Below are 22,623 nucleotides of genomic sequence, written 5' to 3'. Positions count from 1 at the left end.
GTGTCATCTTGGGTTAATTCTAAGAATAAAAAAAGAACAACTGTGATGAAGAACCAGGTAAATTTCCGCAGAACCATCGCTCTCACACGAGGAACGGCTCTGTGTGTTCATGCTTTCATCTTCAGGAAAAACCAAGCGTAAAAGATCAATCGACTTAGTCTGCTAACTAATTCCCTCTCGGTATGTTTGTAGAATAAAAATGTTTATACAAAAACACAAATTTAATGAATTCAATTAATTTTAAATTATATATGTAGACTCTAAATGTGAAACAGATAGTCTTTCAAGGAGCACAACTTATCTAATATTTCTACATTTGAAGACAGTAATTTATATAACCTATATAAATCCAACTTAGGTTTCTTTAATAAATGAGCATTCTATCAGAAAGACCAAGAAAAGTTTAAGATCATTTAAATCTCCTGTTTTTTCGGACACGGCAGTTATTATGGTTACCATTACTCTTAACAGAACATACAATTCACAGATAAAATGCAAGTCTAATATTTGAAACTATAAAGGCACAGAGTACTTTTCTACTACAAAGAAACTCTAAGTCATTCTATTAAGGAAACTGAATATAGTTTTGACTGATACATGAAACATCCACTAAACAGTCCATAAGAGAAGTCATTCACCAAAAACTCACCAAGCTGTCAGTTGTACTAGAAGCACGCGTAAAAAGGTTCAAATCACCAAGTGGACATGAAGACTCACTAAAGTGAAGTGATGAGCTGGTCTGCAGACACACACGTTGTCACACTCCCACAGGGCTGCAGTCTGACCACTCCTCACACACACACACACACACACACACTGACACACACAGAGTGGCGGTGCTGGGATCTTACCTGTTGCGCTGGGTCGCGGTGCGGAGCGGAGGATGGCCTGTGCGCACTGAGGGGGGGACGGTCGGAGAGCATCAGACACACGATGAATCAAAGTGAGCCGGGGCGTGGCCATGTTCCAACACTGTGGTCATATGGACTCAGCAGGAGCGAAGTATCTGACAGAGGAAAGTATCTGTAGGATCACTCAGTCATTGGATTGGAAGAACACTGAAATAATGTTGCAATTTTGAGGAGTGAATTAATATTACAAGTGATTCTATACCCTCATTAATTTTGGTCTGGGAAAAAAAGAACAACTATATAATCCAACACAATTTGCTCCCAAAGGACAACTAACTGATCAGTAGTTCACACACACACACACACACACATACAAGCACAAGCATACATCTCAATAGTAAACCTGACAAGGGAATTATGAATGAAACTAAAGGAAAACTTAAAATGTCTTATTCTCTATTCACCTACAGCATCACCAAAGCTAATGGGTCTATCAAAGGCTAGTTTGGTCAGATGCAAAAGTTGTTTTTTTTAATTTTTACTTAGCAGTTAATATCTATTTTATTCCATTCCATTCAATTCTGTTCTATTCCAGTGTATGTTTAATAGTGCATATGCTTTCTAATCTAAATATATCACTATTCTATTCCATTCTTTTATTTTCTATTCTACTAGAATGTATTCTATTCTATTCTATGTTTTAATCTAGCTACTTGTAGGCATTATCTAATGTGAAATTATCCATATTCTATTCTAGGATTTTATATTATTGCATGTCAATATAATATTTATTGTTATACTCCTCTCCTCTCCTCTCTCAAATGTTTTATATGGAATGTAATCCGTAGGTTTCCTGTATATTTGGCTGCATGTGTATGTATACTTTATTTGCAGAGCACCCAGTATATTGTAGTGTGGAGGAGCAGAGGAGCAGAGGAATAGAGGAGCAGGAGATCACAGGAGATCAGGGGCCGACCACCCTGCTTCCTCCCCCTCTCCTCCCCCCTCCTCTCGGAGCACTTGGTTTCTCCCACTCCACTTCCTCGTGTGTCTCCTGTCCCTACGACCCGCAGCTTCCTCTCCGCGGACAGGCTGCTGTCACACAGCCACAATGTTGTCCCAGTCCCGGTGTCTCACCAGGAACTTCGGCCGCTCCCTCTCTGCCCTCCGCCAGGTAGGCACCGAGCAGACCGACGCGGGTTAGAGGCTCCGGGATAAACTCCCGTCCCTCCGCCGGTGTCAGAGCTAGCGTTAGCATTAGCATTAGCCAGCTGGCTGCTGAAGGCCGCGGTCAGGCCGTAACATTGCGAGCCAAGGGCAGCTTGACACTTCCTCACACAGGTCCCTGCTGGGGCCCGCGTTCACGGCTACAGGAGGAACCTTGTGTTCAATGTGTCTCATATTGTGACACTAATATTAAAGGTTCAACCAAAGCAGAGAACCCCCCCCCCCCCCCGGGAAATGTTCGTCTTACTTGACGCAAACTTATCTAGTGACATTTAGCCAGCTAGCAACAACATGCTAGCCACGCCAAGCTAAATGAATGGGAAGCTAAACTAGCTGCAGTTAGCTGTCATGCTGAGGTCATATTGTGGTTTATGGTAGAAAGTGACCCCCAGTTTAGCTCATTTATGCAACTTGCGTGTTAAGTTTGTCTTTTAGACTCTCTGTTATTGTTTAAAATATAATTCGGTGAAATCAAAAGTCTGTAGAGATCATTTTTTAAAGTGTCAAATTGTAAACAAGATGCAATGTAGGTTTTAAATAAGCTGCACAGACTCACACATTCACAACATACACATGCATACAGATGCATATATGAATGTGCATTTGCTGGTTCAGTTGCTATGTGAATCCACAAGCTACCTGTTAGATAGTTGTATTGACAATGTCAAAGGTCATCATCGTCTAATACTGAGAACTGACATTTGAACCGACACCACTGATTTCTTTACCTACTGATGACACTACTGTCACTAATGAATAATCTCATCTGTCCACTATTGTCTCTATGAGCCTTGTTTTTATCTTCACGTCTTCCTTAACCAACTTATAAACATATTCTTGCAGACATTACTGATAAATCATTTCAAAGGTTAATATTTGACTGTCTCTTCACAGGGGAATAATGCGTTGGCTCGTCGAGCTTCATCAGGTATTTTTGCCGACTGTTCAAGCATGAAGTCTTTAATCCAAATCTTTGCTTTTTTAAAGTCCTGCTGCAAGAAGTTATTTATAAGCTTCTCTTGTCCTTCCCCCCACAGCTCTGTCAGCAAGCCATTCTGTCACCTTCAACAACACTGTGTAAGTACATCCAAGCATCTGGCTTTTCTCTTGAGAAAAGGACATTTACTGCCAAATTTCAAGCACATAATCACACCACGTGATGATGATGATGAAGAAGAAGTAGTTGTTTTATTGACAGTTTGTTGACTGTTTTCCAATTGTCATCAGTTCCTAACCAATACATTTGTTGGCTGAAGGTTTATGGGTAAACTGTAAGCTATCAAACCTCAATAAAATGTATTTGTTGTTAGGGTTTGATAAAAACATCTTGTCCCAAATTTTATTCTATATATTTTGTTATAGGGTATGTTTTACTCCCTATTATTGGTATCAGCCTCTAATTATCAGTATCTGTCTGTCAGCCAACAGTTAATTAAATGATGAATCAGAAATGGTTTGTTACCTTCATACAATCCAAATGAAAAGCCAGCCAATTATTGTCTTAATTGAATGATTCTTATTCTAGTATTTCCATTTCATGCCTGATTTAATTTTTTTCTTTTCAGAAAATCGGATCCCCGATCCAGCATCTTCCAAATCCAGTACTTCAGGACATCTGTAGCCTACAGTATGTTTTACCCTGTGTGACTCTTTTTTTACACCTGTGCGGATATGAGGCACAGAAACGGATGTGTGGAGGTGGAGGACTTAATTTCCTTTGACTTGTCTTTGCTCTCCAGGGGATGAAGTTGTCACAGTCAAGACCCCTGCCTTTGCAGAATCTGTCACAGAAGGGGACGTGAGGTGGGAAAAAGGTAACTCAAATAAAAAATAAATAACATCTGAATTTACAAATCACAGATACTGAATGGTCAAATATATTTACAAGGATACACTCCTCATCAATCTGTGCCAGACATGGCCTACTCCAATTCAAAGTAGCACACAGACTGCACTTTTCTAGGGCTAGAGTCGCGAAGATGTATCCGACAATTGATGATTCGTGTAATAGATGCAATTTTTCACCTGCAACATTAGCACATACGTTCTGGTCTTGTCCGAGACTCTCGGGCTACTGGTCCTCTATATTTGATGGCCTATCCAAGATAGTTAAAAGGCCAATAGAGCCGAACCCGCTCACGGCTATATTTGGTATCCAATGTGAGGATGACCACCTTCCTAGGGCACAATCTGATCGCATTGCTTTTGTCACCCTCCTAGCGAGAAGAATAATTTTACTTAATTGGAAACAGGCTGCTCCGCCCTCCTATAAACATTGGGTCAGAGATACGCTGCAACTCTTGAAGCTAGAAAAGATCAGACTTGCTCTGCGACGTCCTACTGATAACTTCAGCAGGATATGGCAACCTTTTATTACATACCTGCTTGAACAAGTGTGAAGTTTTGTCTTATATGTCATGTACAGTATATATTGTCATTTATCAATACTGAAAACCACATGAATGATCTCTCACACACACCTTATGTTTTGTCTGTTTTTTTTTTTTTTTTGTTCTGTTTTGTTTTATTGATGACAATGATGTCTATATATATATATATATATATATATATATATATATTTATTTTTTTTTATTTTTAAATTATTATTATTTAATTCCTTCTTTTCTGTTTGTCCCCTGGGGTGGGGGGGGGAAATGTTTTCATATACGTCTGTATGTATGAGATTTCATCTTCAATTGTGAAAACCAATAAAAAAATAAAAAATAAATAACATACATTAGTCTTATCTGATAAAACACTGGTCATAGTACAACCAGAGTCAACAGACGGTTGTAATGAGATGCTAAAACCACTTTTATGTCCCCTGCAGCTGTTGGAGACACAGTCGCAGAGGATGAGGTGGTGTGCGAAATTGAGACGGATAAGGTACGTTTTATTAAATCTTATTCAAAGGGTTGCCATCGGCCTTTGAAGTTCTTGAAAGTTTGTGGATCTCAATCAAGGCATTGAAAGTTTTTGAAAACAGACATCTAGTCCCCTCCAGAAATTAGTTTTTGTCATACACTGAAGACGCTTGGGTTTAAAACCAAAGATGAATGAGATAAGAGTTCAAATTTCAACTTTTATTTTCTGGTATTAATATTGTGTTTGTTGTAGTTGTTTGACTTTAAAGATGCCTTATTAGTATTAAGAACAGCAACCTTCAAGTGTTTAACCAGGTTTTATCGTCGAAATTATACTGTACATAACTTGTTTATCCTAGTTTGGCCTTGATAATGGTAATGAAATTATGGAAATTATGGTATCATATGTAAGTATAAGTGGCATCATGAAGTCCCAATTTAGTCAGAAAATGACATCCTGCATATTTAAAAAAAATAGTTTTTCAAGTTATCTCTTATTCCTATTTTCACAACCTAAAGCCTATGTCATTTATGATCACATGGTAGGAATGATGTCTTTATATCAATATGAAGTTAGACAATCACGTCATTGTTATGCATTTACTTTTGAAACCAATAATATAAGATGCACAAGCTACATCTTATTTACAATAACCAATCATTATTTAATTACAGCTTGATTTTTTTTATTTTTACATTGTTGGAAATTGTGCACAAAGTGTGCATTATTATCATTGGCATTATTTCAAGATAAACAATATAGCATCAGTTACACATTTTTGTTGAATGCTTTTTTGTTGAGGCCATCGAATTTGTGGTAATTGTGCCTGGAAAGTCTTTGAGAAGTCCTCTGGTTTAATGCTTAAGAAGCTGTAGGAACCCTGTGTACAGATTTCATGTTATTACGGAGTATGTTACACAACAAGAATGAGATAATAAGGGCTAGTTGCCTTTTCTCTGATATTGAATATACAACTTAAACATAAAATCCTGGCAATATAGTTTTAGATTTCTTTACATTTAAATTCATACATTAATTTGTTACCAAAATTTAGACATGACCTGTACATTTTTACTTTTCTAATTTAAACTGATTGTTTTGCCTGTCATCAGACCTCAGTGCAGGTTCCCGCTCCTGTTGCTGGAGTGATTGAGGAGCTTTTGATTCCTGATGGAGAAAAAGTCGAGGCGGGAACTCCTCTTTTCAAGCTTAGAAAAGGAGGTCTGTATAATCCAGGCGCTGTACTGAAATATTTGATATTAACATGGTATAGTCTGATTAATGAAATTATTTATTTACTTATTGACATTTTAATGTTGTAACCATTCACCGTTGTGTCCTAAGCCGTTGCTCCTAAGGCTGCAGAAGCTCCAAAAGCCGCTGCGGCCCCTCCACCACCTTCTGCTGCTGCGCCTCCCCCTCCTGCTCCCTCGGCTGTGGGCCCCATTCCCACAACTATGCCCCCTGTGCCACCTGTGCCAGCACATGCTATGGACATCAAACCAGGTTAGTTTTCATCAGACAGACTGTCTGTGTCATGTGAGAAGTGTTTTGCTTGACATCTGTGCTCTCGACCTCAAGCTTACATGGTTAATCATTGTTTGGTCTTTCTGTAAACACTGGCCTTAACCAGTTTCACCAAACTGTCATCTAGAGGTACTGACTGCTTCTTCATTTTTATTTTTTCGAAGTTTCAGCCATCAAGCCCACAGCTGCTCGTGCAGCACCGGTGGCCCAAGCAGAGGGCGGAGCTAAAGGAGCCAGGACAGAGAGCAGGGTAAATGGCAAAAATCACTATGGGGGTCCTGATTGCTTTTTTATTTATTTATTGGTCCATTAAAGTAAGAGTAACTGTTTACTGAGACTGGTATTTCTATTAATTCAATTTTTTTTATGATTAAGGTCAAGATGAACCGCATGAGACTAAGAATTGCCCAGAGACTGAAGGAAGCCCAAAACACCTGTGCTATGTTGACAACGTTTAATGAGGTCGACATGCGGTAGGAAACTCTAAATTGGTCAACCTACATTATTGAGCCCTCAGACATGCATCTAATCTGCTCTATTACCCATAGACATGTTTGATAGTGTGTAGTTTCATGCAGTAACAGCATAGTATACATACAGTACACATATAGTGTTGGTATATCTCTGTCAAGCTCAAGGCTCAAACAACACTTGCACAAATTGTTATAGATTGGAATCTGTCCAATCGGAAAAGCTTTTTGAAACCCGATATCCTTTTAAACACTGGAATGTAAATATTTGGTCGTAATGCCATCTAAAACGAAGATAAGAATTGTTAAAACAGGTTTTATTAATTTACAAGGAAATGTTATTGTCTGCACTTGCCCCCTGTGCTGAAGAGGACACTTTGAGGATTTCTTTTCCCCGCAAATGTGTGGTGTCCGCTTTCAGCTATTCAGGGTTTTCTATGTATCCTAATTGGATTGACATTGACGCTCTGGAGGAAGACTTCCCAGGCTAGGGCTCATCTGGAGCCGAAGGAGCTAGTCAGAGCAGGAGGCCGGAGCATCTGCGGGGGCCCACAGAGACCTGCGCTCTGAGTGGAAGAGCTGCCTCAACCGATATGGGCTTTTATGACAGCCCAATAAGATTTACAGGCCCTAGAAAGTGAAGATTTTTATCGCTTCTTCTCTCCTTTCTCGGAGAGTCTGTGTCTTGGGAGTGGCTAATTATGTTAGTGGAGAAATCCTAGAGCTTCAACAGGGTTAGAGACAGGAAAACAAACAATTAAAAAGAGAGATACAAGAGAAAAATGACCAACGGTGAAACGATTAGCTGGCCAATTTCAGTAGCTTTAATTCACCGTGATCTATCAGAAAGCAAACATACACGATAGCTTACCGGATTTTGTCAGATTTGTGACGCCTATCTTTCATAACATGGTTACAATTTTACAGTTTTGATATCTAATTATTTTGGCTTAAAATTTGTGTTCACTTTATTAGTGAGGGTCATGGGTTGTGCACTTAAAAACCACAAACTAGTAAACAACTTTAAAATGGTCACTATATTCAAAAGCATTGAAGTTACTCCTGAAACAGTTCCCTTCACCTCCATGTAGCACACTCTATCGGCCTGTAGGATGATAGTGAATCACAGCCACAGCTATGAAAGACAACTCAACTTAAGTTAATTATAAAATAAATTAGCTATTGTTAAATTAAAAACTAGAATGGCACTCTGTAGAGTACATACCATAACAGTCCCCTTATCAATCCACATTTGAATTCACTAGATATGGATTTTTATTTGGATCTGCAACAAATTCCTCATATGTAAATTTGTATTTTAGTCTCCTAAAAATGCCTGATTTAATCAGGATCCAATTATTCTAATATATTATACAAGTTTAAAAAAGTGGCTATCTCAAAAGAAGGACAAATTCTGAATCTGTCCTCTGAGATTGGGTTCTTTCCTGCCCATACACCAAGTTTAGTGGTAATCTGTCCAAACGACTCAACCAACAAACACACAGGGGTGAAAACATAATCTTCTTTCCAGAGATAACTACATAAAATACCCCATGATTTAGACCCACCATTTGTTTTTTCTCTTAATTTCTTGGAAATGCAGCAACTCCACTATCTTATAGGCTTCAACCTTTGCCAGTTGCAAATTGATCTGAATATTTTTCTGTTTCCATGCAGCAACATCTCAGAGATGAGGACGTCTTACAAAGATGCCTTCCTGAAAAAGCACAACATCAAGTTGGGCTTCATGTCGGCGTTTGTGAAGGCTTCTGCCTACGCTCTGGCGGATCAGCCTGCTGTCAACGCTGGTATGGCTTTTTTTGTGGTATCTGTTCGGCTGTCGTCTTTGCATGTTGGTCACTGCAAGTGTGTGTGGTGAATAGTTTTAAGTTTCGGTATCGTTCACTGCCAAACCTCAAAACTCAACACTAACTTATTTACTGCTCTTATACCAGCCTGACCTATTTAGAGAGACCACAATGAAGCAGGAGGGGTCTCTCTCTAAATAGGTCAGGCTGGTGTAAGGTCAGTAAATAGGTTAGTTAGTTATTCTCTGGCTTTTGAAAATCTAAAATCGGTTTTAGATTTGGTTTCATGTTCCTTGTTCCTGGCACGTAAGATAAATTATATTTGATAAAAGGAAATTAATCTTTGTGATAAATTAAGTGATAACGAACTATTTTAATCTGTATTCTTCCAGTTTACAATATTTCTGCTCTTTGTGTGTGTGCAGTAATTGATGACACAACCAAAGAGATTGTGTACAGGGACTACGTCGACATCAGTGTGGCTGTGTCCACTCCAAAGGTAAGACAAGTGGATAATGTTGTAACACTGAGTGGAAGTGTTTGACAGCCCACTCGTCTCTAATGTAAATGAAAGAAAACTGAATCATGTGACTTCCCTCTCAGGGCCTGGTGGTCCCTGTGATCCGAAACGTGGGGGGAATGAATTTTGCAGACATTGAGAAAACCATCAATATGTTGGGAGAAAAGGTAATATTTCCTAATATTTAATATTCTGTTAATTCTTCGTGGTTTTCCTTAACATGTGACTAGTGCTAATTGTGATGGTGTGATTGTGTCTTGTAGGCTCGTAAGAATGAGCTGGCTGTTGAGGACATGGATGGAGGAACCTTCACCATCAGTAACGGTGGCGTGTTTGGTTCAATGTTCGGGACGCCCATTATCAACCCACCACAGTCCGCTATTTTAGGCATGCATGGCATCTTTGACAGGCCTGTGGCAATCAACGGAAAGGTTTGTTTCCTCAATGCTAAACATTTAACTAGCAATAGTGTTCAAAAAAAGCCACAATGTTTTTAGAAGTAGAATAGTCGCATAGAGATTCAGGTGAAAACTGATTGGAAATGAAGTAGCAGAGATACATTTTATCTGAATTTGACAAAAGAAGTGTTTGAACCAATGGAACAAAATGTAGTTCCAACCAAAGAGTCTGTCTGGATCAAACTGAACCAGTTAGTTTGCAATGTGAAAGGTTGAGGGATGGTGAGACTTTTGGACCAGCTGCAGAAATTGGAGACTTCTTTAAACAACAGAAGAGGAAAAAGAAGCAGAATTCTCACTGGTCTTCAGAAACTGAGATTTCCTGGGTCAGAGGAGGCTCCTGAAGTTGTTGGTGCTGGTAGTGACACCATAATGACAACAAAGTGATGACGAAAAGAACCAGCTCATTCCTTTTCTCCATTCAAATGGAAAGACTGCTGCTACGTTAGAAGTGAGAATCAGGTTTTCAAAGAAAATGTTCCTGTTTGTGGTAATGTGGATGTATTTAAGCAGCAAGTTGGACATATTGAAGAAGGGTCTTATCTTTATTTTCACGAAAATTTGCCATTGAGAGAATAAACAAAAGATTAGACCTGCAGCTTTATTTTCATTATCGATTAATCATTAATTTACAAATAGTTGCTCATTATTTTCTCGCTTTGAATAATTAACTTATTATTCAGCTGTACAATAGATGTATATCAAATCAAGCTTGTTTATTTATCGTCTTTGTGAAGCTAATAGAAATGTCCAGCTGTAGCATAAGGAATTTGTCTCTGTGATGTTTCCCTTGTGCAGGTGGAGATCCGTCCCATGATGTACGTCGCCCTGACGTACGATCATCGTCTGATTGACGGGAGAGAGGCCGTCACTTTCCTGCGCAAGATCAAGTCGGTGGTGGAGGACCCCAGGGTGCTGCTCCTGGACATGTGAACCCTTGTGAACTCCAGGCCCAACCAAACAAACCACCCTACAACAGTGGCTGTTCTCACCTGATGAACATTACCGTAAACTGCAGATGATGTATTGTTGTGTTGGTTAAATATAGAAGAGAGGATCAGTTGGGTTGTGTGATGGACATTCTGTAAGACTGGCAGTGAATATAATGTTGGTGCTGTTGAGGTTAATGTCAGGGTCGGGTTTCTGTGGTGCTGGTGTCTAGATCAAAAAGAAAAGGATGTTCGATTACACATGTGCGCTATATGTCATTTTCTACATTCAACTAAATGAAATGTCACCTTATTGTGAGATGAATATATTTCAAACTGCATAGTGTCATTTCATAATTTTTGGTTGAGAGAACAATGAGTGCATATTTGGGCTTTAAACAAAGAAACACTAGCTGAAAATGTCAGAAGTGTCAAAATCCTCCTGAGAATTGATGCCATCTGTTTTGCAAACACGAGGAAAGATCTTTTAATGCTGTGTAAGAAAGACTATTTAAGAAAAAATTAAGTTTTAAACAATAAAAACTGCATTACTCACCTGTAGGTATCGTCTTGGACTTCTTCTGTGCTCTCACTGAGTTTCGGTAAATACATTTATATGAATATACCCAGGGCATTCATTGCTGGTTTATCCATTTTAAATATACAAACATTGTTGAAAACAGCATTTCTTTATGCAAAATTCAGTATTAAGAGATGATTGGCAGTTCTCCCAACTGATTCATTTTAGAATCTTAATTTTAAGGTTTATCTCTTAACTCTTCATCTGTTCAGGATCATACATGACTTGTTTTTAACCATTGACTTGAGTCTTTAGACACATAGACTTAACACACATAGATAAACAATGTAATTTATTGCCAATATCCTTGTTTTTTCCTCAATATTTGATGGCAGACAGTCCAAAAATCTTGAGATCTGAATTTATAGGTGGCATCAGTTTCCATGCATGATGCCGACGAAGCTGAAATGTGCGTATGAAATCTCACATTGACTCAAGATCAAAGTTTAGTGTAATAAATTTATTTGTGTCATGTTCTGTCTGAGACATTATTGACCAGTTTTAATAATGTTTCTGATTTTATTATGGTTTCTCTTCGGGAATATCACGACGCAAAGAGAACCAGGGTCTGGTGCTGCATCCGTGGCATCTCGAGGATACATGGACTCAGGGGAGTGTTCATCTCAGAGTTCAGAAAAAAGGGATCACAGGTGCAGTGGCCGCACCTGCTAGCAGCTCAGAGCTTTCCACGAGACACCACTGAAGAAGGGATGGCACTTAATGTCACTCACACCTCCACCTCCAGAACCCAGGCGGTAGCCGGCATCGAACTGAAGCAGCTGTAGGAGAGAGGAGACGAGATGTTGTTGGATCGTTCACTGTACGTGAGTGCGTTTTGTAAATTCATTTAATTGAACATGAAAGCCTTGTGGGTGGGTGAGGCCTCGGCTCTGACCTCGGTGAGCAGAGATGCAGCTGCAGCGCTCAGGTGGTCGGGGATCAGCAGCTGGGTGTGAGAATGGATTCCTGCTGGGTGGAGCTGCCACAGTGGCTGCAGGCACAGTGAACAGAGGAGCCATGATTGTAGAAATAATGCACAATGATAAAATAGAACATACTCATAGTGTGTTTATACAGTAATTATAATGCCTATGATTTATGTTTTTTTATTCAATTTTTTATTCAATTTCTGTTATTTTAAATCATTTCAACTCAGGCACTTGATTGCAATTTATGATTAGCACATTTTTTGTCTGTTTTCTTTTAACTTTTCATATGTGCACATGGGTCCTGAGGGACGCGCTTTCCTTCCACTGTCTGTTTTACAGTTATGACTGAAATTAGATACATATACTTTACACTTGCTCTCTGCTCACCATTCCTGTCAGAAGTTCAAACAACAAGGCCCCAAGACTCCACCAGTCACAAGCCTCCGTTACCCTGGACACTCCACCGATCTCTGCCGACAAACAAAAACACTTGTCGGGGTGTATTCATGCACCTTTCTTTAAAAACTGCCTTTGTTTTTCTAGTGTGGCTCTTTAATTTCCATGCAATGTGCAGCACTTTTGCTCATAAACAAAGTGCACAAACTATATCTTGCCACCAGGGGGCAGATTACACCGGGGAAGAACCACGCTGTAGTTTTACCTGGAGCACAGTACATCTGTTCCATGGCTGTGGAGCTAATCTCGGTCTGAACCTCACTCCACTGGCCGAAAAACGTCAAACACACCTTTCCTAGGAAAAACATTGCAAAATATAAAAGTTATTTTTTGTTTTTCCCCCCCCCTTCATAAAGTCTTGCGATACAGGCACTTGACAAACTCACCGTTGCTGGTGAGCAGAACATTTCTAGGGTTGAGGTCCCGACACAGGACCCCCTGCTGATGCAGACTCTCCAGGGCCAACAGGATCTGTGCCCCCCACACACGCACCTCCGCCTCGGGAAGCCCCCAGCAGGTCTGCCTGGCCTGGCCTGTGCGCCTCGAGGCCTTCACAGGGAAGCGAGGCAGGTGGCACCAGCCGTCCACCTCGATGATCTGGTCCTCCCCCGGCTCCTCCGACTCCTCTGATTTAAAGAAGGCATCCTTATAGTCCTCCTTCATCTGGGATCCAGAGGAGAACCAGCCCATAAATGACCCATCCTTTGCAGGTGCCACCTTCTCTCTGGGACTCAATTCGTAGGCTTCCTCTACTCCCTCTCTCAGCTCACTGGGACATGCGTCCCCTCTGTGTTTCCCCCCTGAGAGGGTCCAAGGGGCCCTGGACTGCATCCCCTGTATCCCTGACGTGCATTGGTAGAGCGAGGCAGAACCGGGCCGGGAGTGTTCTGAGGTAATGTTTGTGTCTGTGTGGTCAGAAAACACCGCTCTGTCCGTGCTCCTGATGACCACCATACCGTTCCTCTCCTCTGTGGTGGGGCTGCTGCTGTCCTGATTCAAGTCTGTTACTATGTCTGCAGAGCTAGCGCTTATAACTGAACCCTGGTTGGAGCCATTGGTATCCCATGATGCCCTGCCTCGAATCTGGGTTTGGCAATGGAGAGGGAGATGCAAAATGGCAGGGGAAGAACTCAAACCATTGTATTCGCTGTTTCCTGCTTTTATAAATGAGGTCTTGTTTGTCTGAGGTGCAGTATGTCCCAGTGTGCTCTGTACGTCACCGTGGCTCACTGCATAGGGGCTGACTTTCTCACAGGTGTGCGCTGGGTCCGCAGCTTTCCAAGCCACCTCGAACTCCGAGCTGCACTCTGTCAGTCCCATCGCGGCTTTCTGTTGGTGGAGCTCTGACATGACGTCCAGAGCCTGGTTGACGCGGGAGCAAGAGAGAGGAAGAGCGGGCGTTTCCTGAGTTTCACCGCACTGCAAACACAAACTAGGGGCAGGTGGATGGATGGAGGTGTTGACCTGCGTCCTCGGAGAGCCGGGCTGCAGAGTCAATCGATCCAGCTTGCTGTAAAACGATGCTGCCGAGCGTGTGTTCTGCAGACAACCCGTCTCCTCGATGTAGGAGTGAGTGCCCAAGCTCTCCACCCGCTGCTGGGTCTCGTCCCACGACGTGGGGAAGTCTGTGTCTGGGCTCTCATCAGTTAATTTCCCCAGAATCCCCCACGTGCCACCTTTGGTGTTGTGCTGGTAGTCTGTGCTGATTGTGGGAGAGGTGTAGCTGGTCTTCAGCTTGATGCTGGGCTGGCCAGAGGTGAAGCAGTCTGGGTGTTCCTTGGCTTTCTCATTCCTCAGCTTGTGCAGTTTGGAGAAGATTCTGCCACCTTGGAGGATGGAAGGCAGTTAAACAAAACAGTAATGCATTTCAGTGTTGCCTCTGCAAAGGAGGTTATATTTTACTTTGTTATTTAGGAGGATTACACGAAAAACTGCAAAACCGTTTTCCATTGACATTCAATTTTGTGAAGGGGTGAGGTGTGACCAGAGGATAAGCCTGTTACATTTTGGTGAAGTGCCAAATCGGAGTGGGCAGATCCAGCAATAACATTTCTTTTTAACTTTGTTTAACGTTGCAAGATAATGCGTTTGACATTTTCACAGATTTCCAAGGGAAAAATTAATGAATCAGGATAGAAAAAATATTCAGGCATACTTTGGAAACGGATATGTACAAGTGTCTGCAATTTGGTGCTGACTGAATTTAAGGGAACTATTGGACTAGTGGAGATATGCATTCTACTGAGTGCAATTGCAGTTGCTAATACGACTCCCTGATTAAATGCATTATGAAATAAAAGACCTCACAGGCTGTGAAAAAGGTGAGAACCAAACTATAAATCTACGAGCTTCAAGCAGCAGCAGTAACATTCACCTTCTTTTTTCTAATTTGACTCACCTTTGACATGCTCCAGATGCAGGTACACAGCATCCTCACTGACGTAATACCTCAGCAACTTGACCATGTATGGCACCCCCTGAGGAATGATGGTGGACTGATCCCTGCTCTCCCAGCTCGACTTGACCAGACTCTGCAAGAACACACACATGTAATGACTCATCCGTTCAGAAAGAAGGAAATACTGAGGCTGGAGCCCGCTGCAGGGTCATATCAATAAAGACAAATCTGTACAGCTGCATTTTTGTAGAAAGGTCAAAGTATCAGCATAAATGTAGGAAAAATAATGTATATTACTATATACTAAATGTTGGGGGGGGGGGGGGGTGTACATTACAGCTTGGACTGCCTCCTTTCGAGATTAGGATCTTTCTGTTGCAGTGTCTCCCTGGAGACTGAAATTTGAGCTGCAGCTGCTCGGGCTAAAAGCGTGAGAGCTCTCAGGCAGATCAATGCTGGGTAATACTCAAGGAGACAGGATGGAGGAAGCTCCCATCAACTGGCCTGCCACCAAATTAGAAAAAAGACTGATTTGAGGCCAGATGGCGAACCCCCTCTGTGAGAGGATAGATGTAGAAGGACTTGTGTTTGATTTACATGTAAAGTAATTCAGTGAAATTTCCACTCATTTAGGCTGGACTTCATTGTTTTCTCTTGTTTAGTGTCCATGGAGGAAAACTCACCTTTACAACAAATGTCTCCTTGTTGACCATACTTTGGACGATCAGGACCTGCGGGATAAAAAATAAACTTTTTGTTACTATTGGAAAGCAGCTGAATCTCTACTGTACATTTGACAAAGTGTCACATAAAGCCACAAGAACGTCCGTCTCACCTTATCGCTCACTCCGACCACCTTACACATCTCCAGATCCTCCACGGGCGAACTCAAGTGTCTGATTGGACGGAATCTCAGACTGCTGTAACCCTGGTGATGAGAGTCACATAGAGTACTAGTGGTAGTGCACATTGCAACCAAGAATTGTGTTGGGTTTCACGATATTTGAGAAATATTAGCATGAACTAGAACGCCACTCAGTACCTCCACCAAGGCCCAAGAGTCCGCTTATGAAAGCAGATTTCATTGTACTTTATCTATGTTTTAATTTATTATCTGCACCAATTTGCACACATTAAATAAAGATCCTTGAATAATTTCTGAGAAATTGTTGTTGAAAAACGCACCATCTAGCATCAAAGTAAAAAAAACTTCCTGGATCTGCCCCCTCATACAGAGCCAAAACTAAATGTAACAGGTTCTACCCTGACCCAAACACCAAGTTTCACATCCTTCCACCAAGTTTCATGATAGACGTTTTTCTAGTATCGTGCTAACTATCAGACAGACAGAAAAACAATGAAAACTTGAAGCTCACAGTGATTCTCTTACCCCTAAATGAGAGCTTCCCTTCCCAAGGTTGTCCTGCAGATGTGTAATGAAGATTTCCTCAGCTCGCTTCAGATACTGGGTTGTCTTCCTCTTCACAGCTTCCCGCCGATCTTTGTTCGGGTCCACTGTTCGACAGATAAACTCAATCAGACACCAGCAGAATGCAGTAGCTCTCAGAAAAGACTAGTTTGACGAGACAAGACTCTGTCCTGAATCCTTTGGTCCAGGATAAGAGGCAGTAACACGCAGCTGCTATTGACACTGAGGGGAAGACAGTGTTTAACCTTTGGTTTGTGACTTCCTGTTTTTATTCTTGCCCATGATCCCATCATGTGCCCTGTGAAAACACGCCTCTTTTAAATGCCTCATTCCCTGTCACACTTTCCATAAAAAAAAATCCACTTACACTGAACTCCATTCAGCAGTAAGTCAACCCCGTTCTTATAGTAACTGAACGCTGCCTCGTAGTCCTCATTGACCTCGCTGTCCAACGCCATGCGGATCTGTTTGGCCGCCTCCACCAGGTAGTCTCTCTTTGCCATGGCTGCCTTGTTTTTGAACCCGTCAAGGTCCAGCTGGGCCTGGATGAATACATTTGTTGGGTTTAATTCAGACTTTGCAGACAGTTCAGTTATAATCACGCAGTTTTTTATTAAATTAGAAAAAAGAAGGTGAATGTTACTGCTGCTGCTTGAAGCTCGTAGATTTATAGTTTGGTTCTCACCTTTGCTCCCTGGTCTTATCAACACGAACACACATCTCTACAGTGTCTAGTCCCTGGGCTCAGCGTCGCCCCAGCGACTCCACGGCTCAGGTCCTTGCAGCAGATCATGATCGTCTGAGGCAGTGGAAACAAAGAGTTAACCTCCAGACCAGCACAGGAAGTGAATGCAAGCGTGTGCCTACTCTTTCTGATGAATGGAAAGGAGCAGGGGTGCAAACGTCCAAGATGACAGAGGGATGACTCAGAACACTGTCACCCTTGTTTTCTTTCTTTGCATGTCTGAGGTTAATGACATTAATGTGTTCTCTGCAGGACGATTAAAACCTAAATATCACACCTTACTACTATTAAACCATTCATTTGTGTATATAGACCGTAGATACATACACACACATGTGGTTGTCCACCCACACACTTTGACAAATCACATGAAATGGACTATTTCCGAAAGGCAAATATATTCTTTACTAACAAGCATGTTTAGAATGGTTATTTGTCACATGAAACAAATGCAATACAGGTCAGACAGTGGATGTAAAATACAATGTTCCTTTCCCCAAACATCACACACAAACACATACACACCCAATTCTGGTGTCACAGTCATGGAGGCAACATCCTCTAAGGAGTGTTATGAAACACAGAAAGCCATCTTCAGCCTTCTCCATTATCTTCTGAACATGCATTTCCAAAACCTCTGGATGAGCAACCTCCCTATGCTAAATAAATCCACAAATAGCACACAAAAAGCAGGCGTACACACACACAAACACACAAACACACACACACACACTGTACCTGATGCGAGGCGAGCAGCAGCAGCAGCAGCAGCATCAGCAGCCGAAGCCCATGTCTCCATCAGCATCAACACACTCATCCCCCGAACAGGAGAGGAGGAGAGAGAACCAGGCGAGCCCGCCGATTGGCTCAGCATGATGTCACTTCAGGGTACCATTTCGCACAAGGCGCTCACGACCCCTCCTCTTAACGTGAGAGATGCTGTCTGATTTAAAGAGACAGTGCTTTTTTTGTATGAAGGCCATTTTCATCCCTGGCTTTTACTTCTAAAATGGACTGTGTTCGGCTGGCAGTGTTGACTGGTGGCAGATCCCACAGAGGAATTTACCCTTTTGTAAAAGAATCATGCATCACTGCTTTTTGCTTTGTTGTCAGCCGTCCACTGTAACTGGGGGGATCACCCTGCCCATGAATCTATAATCTGCTGGGTCTTGGTGCTCAGTACCAGATGGAGCGAGGCTCTACCCACAGCACAAAGGAGAGTCATTTCCACCCCAGGGAAGGGCCAGAGGGGGGAGGGAGCTCCAGCATGGAGCAGGAGGGGAGGGGAGGGAGGGGTGTTCATCAGATGGTGCAAGTGCACCCAAAAAAAAACAACCCAAAAAGGGAGGTGTCTGATTTCTCACTGTTTTACTCAAGTCCCATTGACCACATTCACACAGCAGCTATTCATCTCTGACATTACACTCAGATGCTGTTATGAACAGATTCATGTTGCACTGCTATGATCCAGGTTTAACTGTTAATTTCACTGCTCCCTGACTGATCAGCAGCTGAGAGACAATGAATAGTTCAAATCTGCAGGGACATGGGACCAGGTTTCAGGTTACACACCATATTTTCATCACTCATTAGCTACCATTAGCTAACGTTAGCATTCAACTTTTCCTAGCCATGAAATAACAATGCGCATCTTGAACATATTGATATAAGACTGTGAGTAAAACGTACTGGATGTGATTAAGCCAGCAGTGTGATGTTAACTGTCTTCTGATCTCGGATATATTCTTGTTAAAGTGATCTGTAAATACATTATATGACTATTCTTAAAATCAAATACATTAATATACGTCGATAACACATTTATCACCAAATTTATTTTAAAAAATTTGAATTACAGCATTTTGGCTTCCCTCCCTGAGTGTGATATCAGAGGAAAATGGCCACCGTGTGAGTATTGTCCATTCTCAAATGTTGGAAACAGAAACAAAAAGCTAGACACAAGTTTGAATGCTCACTTAAATTTTTATTCCAGAAACAAAAGTGTTGTGGAGAGAGATCAGAAATGTCAAAGAAAGTCAGCGAAGATCCTCTGCACCAATCACAATACAGCAGATCAAGAACAAGACGATTCATTCTTTGTTAAACCTCACGTTATAGGACACGTAGTAGCCATTGTTGTACATGTAGAGCCTCTGATCAGTGGGGTTGTAGTGCAGGTTGACAATCTTCTCCTGGAATTTCTGGAGGGGGATGCTCATGTATTTCTCTTCCTTAGTCTTAGTATCATAGGAGTAGTAGATCTCCTCTGTGTTCAGATCTTTAGGCCTGGTCGCATACATAACCCCACAAACCATGAAAGCATTCCCTACTCGAGGTTTGTACGAATTAGTGTTCCACTCATCCTCAATACCAAACGATTTCTCATCTATCTTAGCAATCACGATTTTACCCTTGCCCTCCTCTGTGGCATACATTACCCACAATCCTTTCTCGTCAGCTGAAAAGTCAAGGTACTGGTTTGGCGAATAGGTGTAGGTGAATCTCTCGCTCGCTTTTGACATTTGCCTGTGACTGTAAACGGACGAGGTCAGATTCAATTTGGACATTCTGAATGGATTAGCAGCCTGGTAATAAATGGTGTTGCCATGGACGACATAATTATTACCGGTGCCTTCGTAGCCCTGTGGCAGGCCGTGGTGTGTGAAGGACGACCTCTGGATGAGTTTGTCATAACTGGAGTAAAGGTAGAACTCGTACACATTGGGCCTGCTGTATGCACCGTACCAGTACATCGCCTCGAAGCCTCGGACAGGCTTGGAGTCTTTTCCCCAGCCACCATATTGATAACCTGGGTTCAAATGAGCATTCACTTGGATGACTGTCGGCTTGCTGAAGCTCATGATTCCTGTGTGGTTGCAGTGACCTGGAAAGAAAAGGTGTCATTACCTCTATGTCACATGAATCCTGTTACTACTTCAGAAAACTGACACTCACCAACATCTGGCTTGAAGATCTCCTCCTCCTTCTGGCACTCCTCTAGTTTCCTCTGCAGCTTGGCGAATTCAATGCGGATCACGTCCAGGTTGCTCTTGTCGAAAGTCTCCAGTTGGTTTACGATGAGCGTCATGTTACGAATCTGGATATAAACACATTAAAGGAGACATGTTTTTAAGAAGCTTAATCTATGTCCCATTCATTTGCGATGTTTACCGTAATCCACTCAGATTGTTCCATGATCTTAATCTGCCAATCATGTTGCTGCTGTCAAACTTTCAATGTGTTCTCTTCTCTGTTGCTGTTAGCTGTCAGTGATTCTCTGCGACCCTTCTCCTCCCCAGTCTAATCACCTCATTCAGATCATCAACATTCTTTAGATCCCATCAACCACCATCAGGGTCCAGACCCAGAGGGGGTTTCCTATACCATACAGCCTAGGGGTCACAAGGGGTCTGAGTGCCAAATAGACAAATGTCACAGAACGTTCTACTCTTGTGCATGGCAATAGCTCTGGTTACGTTTTCAGTGAGAATCTGTCCTAATTGAAAAGTTTTTTATCTAAAGTCCCTGGTTGGTTTGGAACAGTAGTGATATCGTAAATCTGGCACAGAGTAGCAAACCAAACATATATTACATAACCAATAAAAAAGAGGTAGTGGCTAGGTAGGGAGTTTATTTCTCTATTTGTCTTTCTCACCTCAGTGAACAGGCTGTCGAACAGGGGCGAGGAGGAGTGGAGGGAGACCCTGAGCTGCGACACCAGAGCCTCAAACTCTCGGAGCTCGATCCTGAGCATCTCAAAGTCCAGTTTGACATAGTTGTCGGCGCTGCTCTGCAGCATGGCCACTCTGACTGTCAGCTCTGTCAGTTCTGCCAGGAACACGTCCAGTTTACCACCATAGTGGACAAGCTGAAACACACACAGTTTGTTTACCACATTTTAAACAAATTCTCCTATTTCAACACAACCACAACGCAGACAAATTATATTCTGTATTAAATTTCCCTTCAAAGGATCTGTGGCTGCAAATAGTTAGGGTTAGGGTTAGGGTTAAAATCCTGGAGTGTAATCCTGCATTGTATAGAATAAATGCATAATTTTTAAGGAAAATAATAAGCAGAATTAGAATAAATTCTGAATCATCTGGATTATTATTATTATTATTATTATCACAGCTGGAACTGTGTCATTTCAGGTACTTTGTGTACAAATGTGGTGCATTATGAATACACAGTATGTGATGGATAGAGTAGTTTCATTGTACAGTAAACTTGTGCTTAAATTTGATATGCATTACATTTAGATCCATAAAAAAGGTCACTGTAATTATTTTTCTCATACGATATTATAAATGACGAAGGCTGCATATTATTGCATTATTTTAGGTAAATTAGGATTAAGGTCATTATGGGTTTCTAATCCCTAATATAACTGGTCACTGGGTTTTCACTTTATTTTACTTTGCTGTAAATCAGGTTTCACACAACTTATTCAAGATTCAAGATTCAAGATTTTTATTGTCAAATGCACAGAGATAACATGAAGCAGTCGCTGGCAATGAAATATTTGGGTCAAAGGCTCTCTTTAAGCAATGCTCAGTCGTTTCAACCAAAAAAATAAAACAAAAATAGAAATAAAATAGAATAAAATAGAATATCAATAAAATAGAATATCAAAAATTTAAAATAGAAAATAAAATATATATTTCTAAACATATATCTTTACAGATGAAGAGAAAAATAAAACAACAATAGTTCAATTTGTGCAGTAGTGCTTATTACGGTGCTGGTGCAAATATGCAAATATGCCAGGGTGCTGGTTTGGTGGAGTTATTGCAGTTCCAAAGTTAATAAAAAAAGGAAACAGAACAACATAGAGGCTGCTCCGTGTCGTACTGACCTTATTCATCTGGATTTCCACCTCCAGCCTCAGATCTGTGGTCACTTGCTGCATGTGCTGCACTCGGTCGGCAGGGAAGATGCTGTCGGGCAGGAACACGCTGCAAACACACTCCAGAGCTCCACCTGATGTGGTGACATTCCCTGACTCCCAGTCCTCCACCGGCTGCAAGAAGATAGATTTGATTCACCAAAATTATTCATAGGTTAATAAAAATGTGTGGGACTTACGCGCCAACCCAGTGCAGGACCCATCATGGGAAAGAGGAACAGCAGAGTCAGAGGCGCCATGTCTCTGCTGGTAGTCTGTCTGATCCCTGTCTGACCTGATGTCCACTATTATCAGAGGGTGTTCTACTTCTTATCAGCCCGCCTGAAGCATGTGTCTTGGTTCCACTGTCATAACAATTTTATTAGCATCCTTGAGATCTGTGCAGATGTGCAAATATACACATTATATTGTGGGTTTGGAACAGTTTTATGATTTCAGATTGGGTTATTTCCTTCTTCACACTTAAGTTTATATAGACACTGAAAAAATGATAGCATGAGAAGAGGAACTGTTCAGGATGTG

At 41.5% G+C, this 22,623-nt stretch overlaps 3 protein-coding genes across 3 annotated transcripts; 1 reads left to right on the top strand and 2 right to left on the bottom strand.

Moving 5' to 3' along the window:
- The first annotated feature begins 1,901 nt into the window (after positions 1-1,901).
- dlst (dihydrolipoamide S-succinyltransferase) lies at positions 1,902-11,216 on the top strand. The gene is made up of 15 exons (XM_061082836.1): positions 1,902-2,025; positions 2,973-3,006; positions 3,116-3,155; positions 3,644-3,705; positions 3,818-3,892; positions 4,909-4,964; positions 6,056-6,164; positions 6,288-6,449; positions 6,635-6,720; positions 6,846-6,943; positions 8,618-8,748; positions 9,174-9,247; positions 9,352-9,435; positions 9,532-9,699; positions 10,525-11,216. Exons 1-15 carry the CDS (start codon positions 1,963-1,965, stop codon positions 10,657-10,659), a joined length of 1,377 nt encoding a protein of 458 aa, XP_060938819.1. The 5' UTR covers positions 1,902-1,962; the 3' UTR covers positions 10,660-11,216.
- A 687-nt stretch (positions 11,217-11,903) lies between these two features.
- On the bottom strand, positions 11,904-16,950 carry rps6kl1 (ribosomal protein S6 kinase-like 1). The gene is given in 11 exon segments (XM_061083371.1): positions 11,904-12,014; positions 12,131-12,226; positions 12,552-12,634; positions 12,826-12,915; positions 13,007-13,438; positions 13,520-14,497; positions 14,977-15,151; positions 15,702-15,749; positions 15,854-15,946; positions 16,409-16,533; positions 16,815-16,950. Coding segments are annotated over 11 exon segments (2,367 nt in total).
- Positions 16,951-17,150: 200 nt separating this feature from the next.
- LOC133015740 (olfactomedin-4-like) lies at positions 17,151-22,340 on the bottom strand. The gene is made up of 7 exons (XM_061083007.1): positions 22,281-22,340; positions 22,051-22,215; positions 20,848-21,060; positions 20,148-20,289; positions 19,287-20,076; positions 18,195-18,222; positions 17,151-17,246 (listed from the first exon to the last, which is right to left on the bottom strand). Exons 1-7 carry the CDS (start codon positions 22,338-22,340, stop codon positions 17,151-17,153), a joined length of 1,494 nt encoding a protein of 497 aa, XP_060938990.1.
- Positions 22,341-22,623: the final 283 nt, after the last annotated feature.

The sequence above is a fragment of the Limanda limanda genome, chromosome 12 (genome assembly GCF_963576545.1).
Source record: "Limanda limanda chromosome 12, fLimLim1.1, whole genome shotgun sequence".
NCBI lineage: Eukaryota > Metazoa > Chordata > Actinopteri > Pleuronectiformes > Pleuronectidae > Limanda > Limanda limanda.
Note: the sequence above shows the minus strand (reverse complement) of the source record. Positions and strands in the feature narration are given on the sequence as shown.